The sequence below is a fragment of the Martes martes genome, assembly GCF_963455335.1.
Source record: "Martes martes genome assembly, chromosome: 4".
NCBI lineage: Eukaryota > Metazoa > Chordata > Mammalia > Carnivora > Mustelidae > Martes > Martes martes.
The window spans coordinates 141578192-141590590 of record NC_137891.1 but is presented as its reverse complement, the minus strand read 5'-3'; the positions used below and the strand labels follow the sequence as shown (position 1 = coordinate 141590590).

The 12399-nt window shown below is 43.4% G+C and overlaps 1 protein-coding gene across 1 annotated transcript in view; it reads left to right on the top strand.

Annotated features, from left to right (window-relative positions):
- PATJ (PATJ crumbs cell polarity complex component) overlaps window positions 1-12399 on the top strand; it is a 362352-nt gene that overhangs the window by 279407 nt on the left and 70546 nt on the right. The window contains exon 32 of the mRNA XM_080800388.1: window positions 10236-10292. Coding sequence (XP_080656514.1) covers window positions 10236-10292 — 57 coding nt within the window. The remainder of the gene's footprint in view (window positions 1-10235; window positions 10293-12399) is intronic.

The window sequence follows — 12399 nt, the reverse complement described above, 5'->3', positions numbered from 1 at the left end:
CCAGCCCTGGTGAGATGGACCCCAACTGGAGCCAGGCCATGTTAGCGAGGTGATCCCTGTGCTGAGAGCAGTGGGAGGCCCCGTGGGGTTCTAGAAGGTGACTGCACTGGAGCTGCCACGTGGTGACTAGCTTGGACTGGGGCCAGGCTGGACACCGCCTGACGAGCTGAAAGTTCATTGTAGCGATGGCCGTCCACAAGAGACGTCGACAGCTATCTATCCTCATACTCTGTGTAAAGGTTTTAATAAACAGCAAGGAAATACAAGTTCCACAGAAAACTGCCAGTAAATTACCTTTCTTGCCCTCAGTATGCAAACCTTCAGCTATATGTGTTTTTTAAAACTTCCTCTGAACGCAGGTTTAGAGCTATTTAAATGGCAACAGTTGACTGTCTGGGTCTTGAGAACCAGCATCATCCCAGCACTTGGTCAGCAGCCCAAGAGAAACCTGCGAGGAAATGCCCCCAACAGATGTGCTCAGCCTTCTTTCCCCAGTTCTTTTTTTTTTTTTTTTTAATATTTACTTATTTATTTATTTATTTGACAGAGAGAGAGAGAGAGAGAAAGATAGAGATAGATATCACAAGTAGGGAGAGAGGCAGGCAGAGAGAGGGGGAATCAGGCTCCCTGCTGAGCAGAGAGCCTGATGTGGGGCTCGATCCCAGGACCCTGAGATCATGACCTGAGCTGAAGGCAGAAGCTTAACCCACTGAGCCCCCCCAGGCGCCCCATCTTTCCCCAGTTCTTGAAACTGCTTCGCAGCAATATAGTCTTTGTGCCTTTGTGTCCAGTGGCCCTTGTCATCACAGATCTGATACAGCAGCCTCAATAACATTTTAGATTTCTCTAAAGTTTTCAAAATGTTTAGATTTCTTTTTCCAGCTGTCTGCAGTGTATTTTTACTGTTGTCTTTCATGATGGAATATTTCCGATCCTTAGGGCAAGAGTAGAAAAATGAGAGTATTTCAGTGAGCTCGGGGTGGCATTCAACCTGTGGGTTCTTTGTGGAGATTTGGGAATGTACGGGGTAGCAAGATGCCTGAGGAAGCATGAGTCGTTTCTGAATTCACTATCACTAACTTCAATGAGCCATGACGTGGAAATTCACACCATAACTGGCCATGCATTGGACCATTTCAGTCTCAACCAGCTACAATAGCAACATTTGAGGAACACTTTTTCCTATCCACTTGCTATGCTTGATCCATACAAAATTTTCAAACATAGCTATTGAAAAATCAGTGTTGAGTGTTACAGATATTACCCATGTCTCCAAGTGGCATGATAGTACTTGCTCTCTCAGATGAAAAAGGCTATCAGGTGCAAATCGTGGGCTCAGAAATCTGAACAGGCTTAACGCTCACCCCTGCTGTTCACTAGGAAAAGCGCCTTATCCTATCTATCTGCATTCTTCATCCAGAAACAGAGGAGGAGGATGTCCACCTCTCTGTTGTGAGGATGGAGTATGATTTTATACATGAAATGCTTCGCACGGTGCTTGGCATGCAGTGAGGGCTCAGTAAATGTAGCTGTTGCTAGCACCAGATTGTGCCTATAAAAAGTCTACGTGTGCCAGGACCCTCACTACTCAGTACACGTTTCCTGAGAACCTGTGATGGGTCAGGCTGTAGGAATGTGACGATAAATAAGACCTCTTTCATCCAGGAGCACAGCACGTTAGGTGTGATGCGGAGGTCACAGTCTGGCTGTCAGAGACCGATCCAGACCTTATTTCCCCTCCATGGTGCTTTCTTAAGATGTTTGATTTTATAAATCAGGAGATATTCCTGATTCCTGAAAAATCCTGGTTTCGCTTTTCTTCTGAAAACAGACCAGCATGCCAAGCCACCCCATAAAATCATTTATGCACTTCCCGTTTTTTTCTGTCCCTACTTTTCCAGCATTCCCCCACCCCAGCCTGCTTCCTGCATCCCCATCACCTGTAAACACCTGACTCCACATCCTGGTCTAATACTGGAGACAGAGCTGTGGCCATTCAGGCCGAATGGCAGGAAGCAAAAGACACAAAGTGGGCAGGGGCTGGATGGTGGAAAGCCTCATGGACCAAGGGAAAACCTCCGGACTGGTTTTTAACAGGCGATGATGAGGAAATGAGCCATTTGAAAAGACCCTTCTGAATGCCCTGTGAAAAATCCCTTAGAAAACATCAAAGCTTGAAGGCAGGGAGAGAGTTAAAAAGTTGTTAGAGTAACTGAGATGAAAGCCGACAGAGGAGGATAGGGACCAAGACTGAGTTCTGTGCATCATGGCAGCTGACTGGCTGGGTGGTGGGTGCTGCTGAGAAAAGAAAGCTAGGAGGAAGAGCGTATTTGTGGGGAAAGGTGAATAAAGTGGACTGGGTCTAAGACAACAGGCTTGAGAGGGCTGTTCAGCCGAAAGGTAGTCAAATTCAGTGATTTTTTTTTTTTTTTAATTTATTTATTTGTCAGAGAGAGAGACCGAGAGAGAGAGTGAGCACTGGCAGACAGAGGCAGAGGGAGAAGCAGGCTCCCCGCCGAGCAAGGAGCCCGATGTGGGACTCGATCCCAGGACGCTGGGATCATGACCTGAGCCGAAGGCAGCTGCTTAACCAACTGAGCCACCCAGGCGTCCCAAATTCAGTGATTTTTTAAAGATGCCTTTCAGACACAGATTGTCTCCTGCTGATCTGGGTCCTTGGCCTCCCACTCTAGAGCATGTGGATACACTAGAAAAGGACAGCCTTTGCCTGCATCAGTCCCACCCAACTCCTCTCCAACCTGAGGCCTGCATTAGCTGAAATCCTATCAGCAAGAGCTCCCAGCACCTTCCTGTGCCCCTCTGCAGTCTTGGCCGCACTAGGAATTACTTAGGTAAAGCTGGATGCCAGTCCTGCCTGTGACACTTAGTTGAGTCTCTGTGCCTCAGTTTCCTTACCAATCAAATGGGGACAGTAATAGGCTCAATCTCCTATAAAATGTAAATCAATACACTTAGAGTGATGCCTTTTGGAGCACACAGGAAATGCCATGGAAGCTGCCATTAATTTCACGAGATCCTTCTTGTGTATTAAATTTTAGATTTCTGTATAAGAAGGAAACTATTATTTAATGGCTACTGATTATGTACGTGTCACTTAGTAGGCACTTTCAAAATAGTACCTCATTTATTCTGACAAAAACAGTAGTAATCGTAATAATACCCTCCACCATTTATTGAGCATTAACTGTCTGTTAGGACCTGAACAGAGTGTTTGTCTCCATCCTCCCCATCATGAAAGCATTATTATTACCATCTCCATTTTGCAGATGAGTGGCCTGAGTATTCCAGAAGTTAATTCACTTGCCCAGGGGCTTAGGGGCAGTAAATGGCACAAGAAGGATTCAAAGACTTACATATTGGACTCATATGCCGGTCAGGCCACTCTGCCTCTCCAAGAGATCATTGACGTTAACCTATAAAGAAACAGGTTTGGAGAAATCTAGTTTGTCATAACCTACAGGTAGAGAAATTTGGATGTAAGCCACTATGTGACCCCAAAGTCCAAGCTTTCTCCTCTATTCAGATAATACTAAAGAGTTAGACCCATGGGAATCTGTGCGTTTCCATTGATTTGTGGGAAATATGAAAAATAACCACATGGAGAGTGATAAGTCCGTAATCAAAGGAGCGAGACTGATACAAAGCGAAGGTCAAGCAAAGCTTTATTTCGTGCGAAGCATCGAGAATCAAACCAACCGTTTGGGGCTGCCTCTTGTAGAGAGAGCGACCCCTCCCAGCTTCACAGACTAACTTTTATAGAGCAAAGGCCATATGGTTGAGCCTGGCCACACACAGGTGGCCAATGAGATTGCAACACACAGAGAAAGCTGCACAGTCATGCTAGGTCACACACCGGTGGCCAATTGAATTACAATTCACCCCATAGTCGCTATTTGAACTAGCCTATCACCTTGGTTAGAATTGGTGCCCAAAAGGCTGGGCCCACATTCCTTGGTAGCTAGGGAGACAGTATGCATGCCCCACTGATTGGATGTCTCCACCTGGCCCGACTCATCCCTGCATTTGGGCTCTGTTATCCCCACCTGACCTGACCGGCCCTTGTATTTGGACTCTGTTACCAGGGGACTGGTCGACTGCATTTTACTGGTTTCCCGACTTGCTTTTAAGTAAGTTCCCCGGGCGGGGGGAGGGTCAGTTTAAGTTTTACTGCATAAACAACAAAATCACGGTTTAACCGGATGGAATCGCTCTGGCTAAATAGGCCCTTACAGAGAGTTCTTCATAAAGCAGATCTATTCAATTTCAAGGACTGCCCTTTAAAACTGTGCCGTACCTAAATTTTTAGTGTAAAAATGGCTCTTCCTGTGTGACATTATGGTAATGATATATGATAGTAATTGGGAGGAGAGGACTTTAATAGGTTGAACCCTCTGAAATCACTGATACTTGACCATTTCTTGACTTACAAAATGGCAAATTCATATGCTCCAACCTATATTTCTTTGGTGTTCTTTAGTGGGGGGAAGGGGTGTCTCTATAATCCCAACATTCTTTTGAAAATTTTCTAGTTAGTGAAATCCCAAAGTCTGAAACCATCTGTTTTGCAAGTGATTCAATCAAAGCAGGCAAGGAAAGAGATTATTAGTAAAAGCTGACTTTGGTTTTGAACCTGAATCAGGAGGCTGATACGGTTTCTAATTTTTAAAACAATGACATGAAAAAAATGAGAAAAAACAGATTTGTAGAGGAAGATAATGAGTTCAGTGTATAATTTTAACTTATTTCTTTTAAGATTATATTTATTTATTTGAGAGAGAAAAGGAGAGCACAAGTGGAGGGAGGGGCAGAGGAAGAAGCAGACTCCCCTCGCTGAGCAGAGAGCCTGATGTGGGACTCAATCCCAGGACCCTGGGATCTTGACCTGATCTGAAGGCAGACACTCAACTGACTGAGCCTCCCAGCCTTTTTTCCTTCTGAAGATTTTATTTATTGTGAGAGTGAGCATGAGAAAGGGGGAGGGCCAGAGGAAGAGCAGATTCCCCGCTGAGCAAGGAGCCGGATGTGGGGCTCAATCTGGGACTTCAGGACCTGACCTGAGCTGAAGGCAATCGCTTAACCAACTGAGGCACCCAGGCGCCCTAGAAGTTTAATTTTTAAGGGAATAATATGCCATGTGATTTCTGGTACAGGTTCATTTTATCAATTTTTATATTTTATTTTGCTTTAAAAAAATCTTAAATGAAGTATAATTGACATTAGTTTGTCAATTTTGACTACTGGGCTTGATTAAAAATTATTCCTAAGTGTTTTTAAAGTGCTGGCATCCAAGTTTGGAAAAATAGGTTAAAATGTGTTTCTGATGATTATAGGTCTTAATTCCATGCTGGAATTCTCCGATGTATATCCTGCTCACTTTTAAACAGCTGGACTATGTACTTAAAATCCATTTTTATCCCCAACGTGTAGTCCATCGAGAACTACAGGATTTTTGGTTCAGCTAGGGGAGCAGATGTCACTGTGCGAATCTTATTCTCTGTTTCAAATCCTCTAAGAAAACTGCATGTATAACAAGAGCCTAGAACTCCCTTGTAAGAAGCCAGAGACAATGTGTCTGAGTCAGCACCGGCCTCTCTTTTGTGACAGTATGCAAATTGCCAATGGCAGAGTTCAAGTGCATTCAGATATGAGGCATTTTTCACAGCTCATTGTACTTTATATCTTGTATTTCTGAAAAAATCACTTGAGATTTGCCTACATGATAAATTCCCCTTTCCTGGTCATAAAAAAGACAGTAGATTTACAGTGAGGTCTGTCCCTTCATGAGAGTCACAAGAGGAAAGCTCTTGGCTTTTTCCTCCATTCTCTCTGCCTGTGCATCATAAATGAAGAAGATAATATAGAGATGTGAGGGTAGCAGGTAAAGGTAACCTCATGAACTCAGAGACAGCAGAAATAGAGGTGCACATTTTTAACACAAATTCCCATCTTTGACGTCTGCTAGCTTGCTTTCACTCCCAACCCCTTTAACTGCTCTGCAAAGACTTATTACGTGAAATTCAACTTGCCTGGAAGGAAGCTATTGCTTATTAGATTTTTTTAAACTGAGAAAATAATCTAACCGTCATAATTATTAGCACTAAGGACCCCGCGAAGGAAAAGGACGCAGCGGCAGAGCCCAGAACTTACCTGTGTGTGCGCAGCTCACACATTGTTCTTTGAGCCTGCGAAGTTTTCACTTCTCTGGAGAAGTCTTACTTGTCAACATGATTTTTAAGGTCCTATAATCTAAAACCCATATTGTATATCTTATCTTTCTAAGGGAGCAGAAAGTAAGCAAGTTTAGTAGGGAAGGCCTATTCTGTCCCAGACACTATGCCAGCCACAGGACGTACCACCATCAACAAGACACACAAATCTTACCTTGTAGGTGCTTTCAGAACTCCTGAGAATCATGACAGCTAACGCTTTTGCGGCATTTCCTGTGTGCTCCAAAAGGCATCACTCTAAGTGTATTGATTTACATTTTATAGGAGATTGAGCCTATTACTGTCCCCATTTGATTGGTAAGGAAACTGAGGCACAGAGACTCAACTAAGTGTCACAGGCAGGACTGGCATCCAGCTTTACCTAAGTAATTCCTAGTGCGGCCAAGACTGCAGAGGGGCACAGGAAGGTGCTGGGAGCTCTTGCTGATAGGATTTCAGCTAATGCAGGCCTCAGGTTGGAGAGGAGTTGGGTGGGACTGATGCAGGCAAAGGCTGTCCTTTTCTAGTGTATCCACATGCTCCAGAGGGAGAGGCCAAGGACCCAGAACAGCAGGAGACAATCTGTGTCTGACAGGCATCTTTTAAAAATCACTGAGTCTATTTTATTTTTTATTATAATAAAAAAAAGGGGGGAACACAAAACCACAGGCTGAATATTAGAAATACTTTGAAGCTTCAATTTCATTAATGACAAATTTAAATAACATTATAAATTATAATAAACATATATAATGGAATAGTAAAAAAAAAAAATCACCGAGTCTGATTATCTTTAGGGTGAGCCGCCCTCCCTAGTTTGCTTTCTTACACTCGGTTCATTTCCTTCATCTCCACCTGGCTCACCTCCTGGCTTAACCCCTGTGAGTTTGTTATCCTGATAGATCTTTTCTGGGCTCCACCTCATTTTAATCAGTAGTCTCTTGATTGCAGTGATAAAACCTCAGCTTGACCTTACAGACAAAGGGAGATTTACTGATAAGCTACAGGCCCTTTTTACAGTACAGCAGGAAACGCAAAGTTGACAGCCTCAGGGACCATTGGAACCTGAATCCTGGTGCCCCATAGGTGTCTGGATGTGTCTTTGACTCTCTTTGTCTACAGACTTGCTTCCTTAGTTTAGTGGGAACAGGGCCATCGAAAATTCCTAAGCCTCTGGGCCAGAAAGGGGCTGACTCTCTTCCCTTGGGTCCACTTTGGGAAATGCACAGGATGTTCTTAGGTGGTTCAGATGTCTACCCTTGGACCAGTTGCTGTGGCTGGACAGACAGGACATGTTGATTGCCCAACTTTGGGATAGAAGTTCACCAGCTCTGATGATTATAAACTGGACACCCCTGTTATTATCTATTACATAGAATATTCCCAGTGTTGCTTTTTATATCCACTGCTCGAAAGCTCCTTCTCTTGATCAAAGGAACTTGCTTGGCCCTCAAAGCATTTTCTTTCAGGAGCTTATAGTACTGTGCTGATGATTACAATATATCGCACACAGAACATGTTCTGTTGGTTTGTTCCACAAAATAATATGATCTTTCCACCCTCCTTCCTCAGCCTTCTTATTTAGGGGTCTCCTGTGCAAAGTTGGCACCTTAGACTGTCCCAGAACCTCAGCTTTGAAGGCACTAAGAACTCCTTGGTGCAGTAGTTGGAAGAGGAGCAAGTTCTAAATTTATGTTTAAACACAAATCACGGAAGAAAGTGACGTACCCTAGGTCACTGGGGTGGCTAGTGCCACGAATTTTTTTTTGGCTGCCCAAGCTCAAAATAAGCCAGCATGACTCGTTCTGACTTAATGTTGTATCTAAAAATGGAATCACCATGTTGAGGCTGGCTCCTAAGAATCTCATGTGTGTCCCTGGGAGGAGGTGAACGGCACTTTGCCTTTCCCTTGTGGTTCATCCTCGGTTAAAGCAGGAGCTCTGCAGCGCAACGCATCTGGTTAAGTTCTGGTTCAGTATATGCTCCAGCCTCGCGCCCCAGTTAACTCTGCAGTGAGGATAATAGCCCTTATCCCACGGTTCTGTTGTACACATTGGCATCTGAAATAGGGATGGTATGTACCTCAGTAATTGGCAGTCAGTGCTCAGTAAGTTTTAGCTGTCATCATCATCATCATGCACTGGCCCCATCCCTTGGCCCAGAGGCTTAAGGGTAATCCGTATAAGAAATGGGACAGGGGGCACCTGGAGGGCTCCGTCGGGTAAGCATCTGCCTTTGGCTCAGGTCATGAACTCAGGGTTCTGGGATCAAGCCCCACATCGGGCTCCCCGCTCAGCAGGGAGCCTGCTTCCTCCCCTCTCTCTCTGCCTGCCTGTCTACTCGTGATCTCTGTCTGTCAAATAAATTTTAAAAATTAAAAAAAAAAAAAAAGATACAACACAGTGTTGCATAAATTGTGAGAAAATAGCTTGGTCGTGCTATGGAAGGGGCACTGCCCAGGGGCTCAGGGAAGAATTACGCATGGAGGAATTTGTGAACTCGCGGCTTATAATCTGTTTAGGAGCACAGTTGGTTGGGGGGGTGGGGAATTGGGAGGAGTTCTCGAATGTTGGTCCCACATGGGAGAAATTGAGAGAGAATCTATATTTAAATGAGAAAGAGCTTTGGTCCTAAAAAAATAAGTGGGCCGATAAGGGAAATCACAATCCTCCCGGGGACCTAGGGGGCAGGCTCAGGATATTATGTGCTGGGCTTCAATTTCTCAGGTGTAAACCAATAGGGAATTGATGAGACAGGATGGGACTGTAACCTAATCTAACAATAATGAATGGCTGGGCACAACCTGATCACTGTTATTGTATTGTTACAAATCTGATAGGAGCCCGTTGGATTAACTAGTTCGGTATGTTTGAAAAAGAAACCAGGGAGGGTGTAGGGGATATCATAGTACTCCAGCATCCCTCAAAGGAGAAAGTGTCTGTCCATGTAATTATTTTCACCAGCTCTATAGTAGAGTTAGGAATGTGGGTGTATCAGAGCTGGATTCCATTTACTATCATCATTAACATCTTTATGACGTATTTGTTGTTTGCCAGGTGCCGTACTAAGTGCTGTCCATATATTGCCTCATTTAATCCTCACAACATCCCTAGAGCATAACAACTTTTATTTTTTCCCAATTTATGAGACTGAGTAAGGCTTGGAGATGTCAGGAAATCTGCTCAGGGTTGCAGAACTCTTAAGTCGAGGAACTAGGATAGCAAACAACTACCACTTTGCTATACAAGTCACACCTCTCGTCATCTTCAGATAGCTTACCTACCTGCAGTCTGTATTTTAGACCTGCCAGCTGGTGTCTCTCAGACATTTACCACGGGCTACAATAAGCCCATCCTTTCTCCTATCCCAATCAGTCTGTCTCCATGTTCCCTGCCTAGTCCAAGTCCAAATGCAGGAGTTCATGCCTGAAAGTAAACCATCAGATGATAATTTCCCCTGTGACTTTGCCTGAAAAGAAGGATGGGATATGGTGGGAGGCAGACATAAGCATTCTGGTTGATGTTTTGGTGTCAGTTAAACCACCCTTTAGGTATGCATTGGTTTCCTGTGTTTTGGCAGTTTACTTCTCTCTAAAACCTGGACTCTGCACTTTTCTGTGGGATTCAGGACTAACTTAACTCTGTATCCTCCAGTGTCTTTGGTGACTTTCAGGGGAAAAAAGTTCTAATATCAGAGTTCAAACCCTGAAAGAACTAAATATTCAGTACAAATACAAATTTAGAGATAACTAGAATGGCAAAAGAAGAAAAAACTCTAGCTGAAGTGACCATCAGTGGGTATCTGGTACGTTTAAAGCCTGATAGCTCTGAAAGGGCTAAAAAGAAACATTTTGACTTGGCAAGGCTGCATTCATTAATAAGACTTTGTTCAGATGGATGAACAAACTGGTGCTTTGGTCATTTTTGTAGCCCCGTGGTGTTTGCTACAGTTGGAGAGTGCACTTGAGCCCTGAAATGCCACTAACTGGCTGTATCTTTTCTATTTAAGGAGGACATTTCCCAGGTGGCTGGTCAGCAGAAGGCACCGGAGTGCCCAACGGACAATGTACGTAATTTCCACCTTGGGTTTTGCTCTGCTGGGATAGTGTGCATTATCAATGGGTTCCAGAAGGAAAGGAAGTGATTGCAATGAAACTTGCTGGGAGGTTATGGTGTGTCTTAGAATTGGAAGTCAGCCCACAGCCATATCATTGATTCTAGGCAAGTGTGTGGAAATAGTCTCTGTGCATTTTCCTGGGCCAGTACCCTGAGCAGGTGTTTAAAAGTGAGCCATCCCTACAAGCACATCTATATGTAAATTCTGAGAGTGCCGTGTCTTACTTAATGTCATTAATAAAAATCTTAAGTGGGAGAATTTGTAGTTCTATAAAAATATAAATACAGTAACTTTGGTGTTCCTTGCATTTTGAATTCACTTCTCTTAAAAAAAAAACTATAAATTTCTGTCTGTCAAATTTTTGTACTTTTGTTGGTGTTGAGTTTTTTCTTTTTAAAATCTTGATTCTTATTTCTGTGTGCTAGTTGATACTTTCATGCTACTAAAATTTACATTATTACTGTATTAGCTGTTGTTATATTTAAGGAACTAGAGCTTACATGATATTTCAAACACTGCCAAAGAAAATAAATTTGAAAAGTCTCCAAACTTACAAACTGAAAACCCAAATAAAAATGAGTAGATGTAGGAGTGCCTGGGTGGCTCAGTCCATTGAGCATCCAACTCTTGCTTTTGGCTCAGGTCCTCATCTCAGGTTCATGGAATCAAGCCCTGCATTGGGCTCCACGCTCAGTGGGGAGGCTGCTTGAGACTCTCCCTTGCCCCCCACTCGCTCACATGCTCTCTCTCTAAAATAAAATTTTTAAAAAATGAGTAGGTGTGGGGATGCCTGGCTGGGTCAGTAGCTCTAGCAGAGAACCAGCCTGAGGTTAGTGGGCAACACCTGCTGTGAGCCTGTGTCAGCTCATAATGAAGAACTTCCAACCCCTTGAGCTGTTCCAAACCACCCACATGGTTTTTAATCAGCAGCTGGCTAGTCATTTATTATCAAAAGACATGAAGACACTGATAGCTATTATCAGTTGAAATCTTAAGCTGTTCTGGCATAGTGATAGGTTTATTTATGTTCTTCTCTCTTTGATCTTTTCAACAAGCTCATAAAGTTAAGAAATACCACTACCAGTTTACAGATGGGGAAGTTTATGTGTAAGGAGGTGATGTGACTCTCCTTTGGCCACATGACTAGTCAGCACTAGCAAGCTCAACAATTCATATTTTCTTCCAACAGTGATTTTTGTTTTGCATCATAAATGAACTGTAGATTCTTTCCCCAGAAAAACACTGATAAACATAATTTTGGTACAACACAGGATTTTTTATAATTCCCAAAATGTCCTTTGTGGGTCTCTTAGAAACACTGGGTAAAGTATCCATGGTTTAACTTTAAGCAGTAACTCTCAAAACAACACTTGCCTGGGCTCCACCTAGGTCCTGATTTATTTAGTCCCTGACAATTTCTGTTACGAAGACAGTGTTTGAGAACCACTGGTTTAGTTAGGTTGGATAACCTAGAACGTCCATTCCAACTCTCATGTTTGAATAGAAGCTATTAATAACCAATCCAACCTTTCCTATCTTTCATTCTTAGTAGTTTGGATTTGTGCCAGTGGAAGAGTCACAGGACCACATATCCCATCCATCACCACACTCACCAACAAGAGGTCAGCCTCTAAAAATAGATGTTGGACGTTTCACTTGGTTTCTGTGGACTGTTTCCTTACTTTTTAATTGAGTTAAATCCTATCACTATCTGTTGGAAACATATCATGCACAATGCAATGGGATGCTACCCAGATCTGGGATATAATGATGAGCACAAACATTACTGATTTAAAAATCACATGATTCTGGGGCACCTGGGTAGCTCAGTCAGTTAGGTGTCCGACTCTTGGTTCTGGCTCAGGTCATGATGTCTTGGATAGGGCTCTAGGCTCAGCAAAGAATCTGGTTGAAGATTCTCTTCCTCTGCCCCTCACCCCTGACTTAGGCATGCTCTCTTTCTCTCAAATAAATAGGGATGCCAGGGTGCCTCAGTCGGTAAAGAGTCCGACTCTTGATTTCAGCTCAGGTCATAATCTCAGGGTTCTGGAAACAA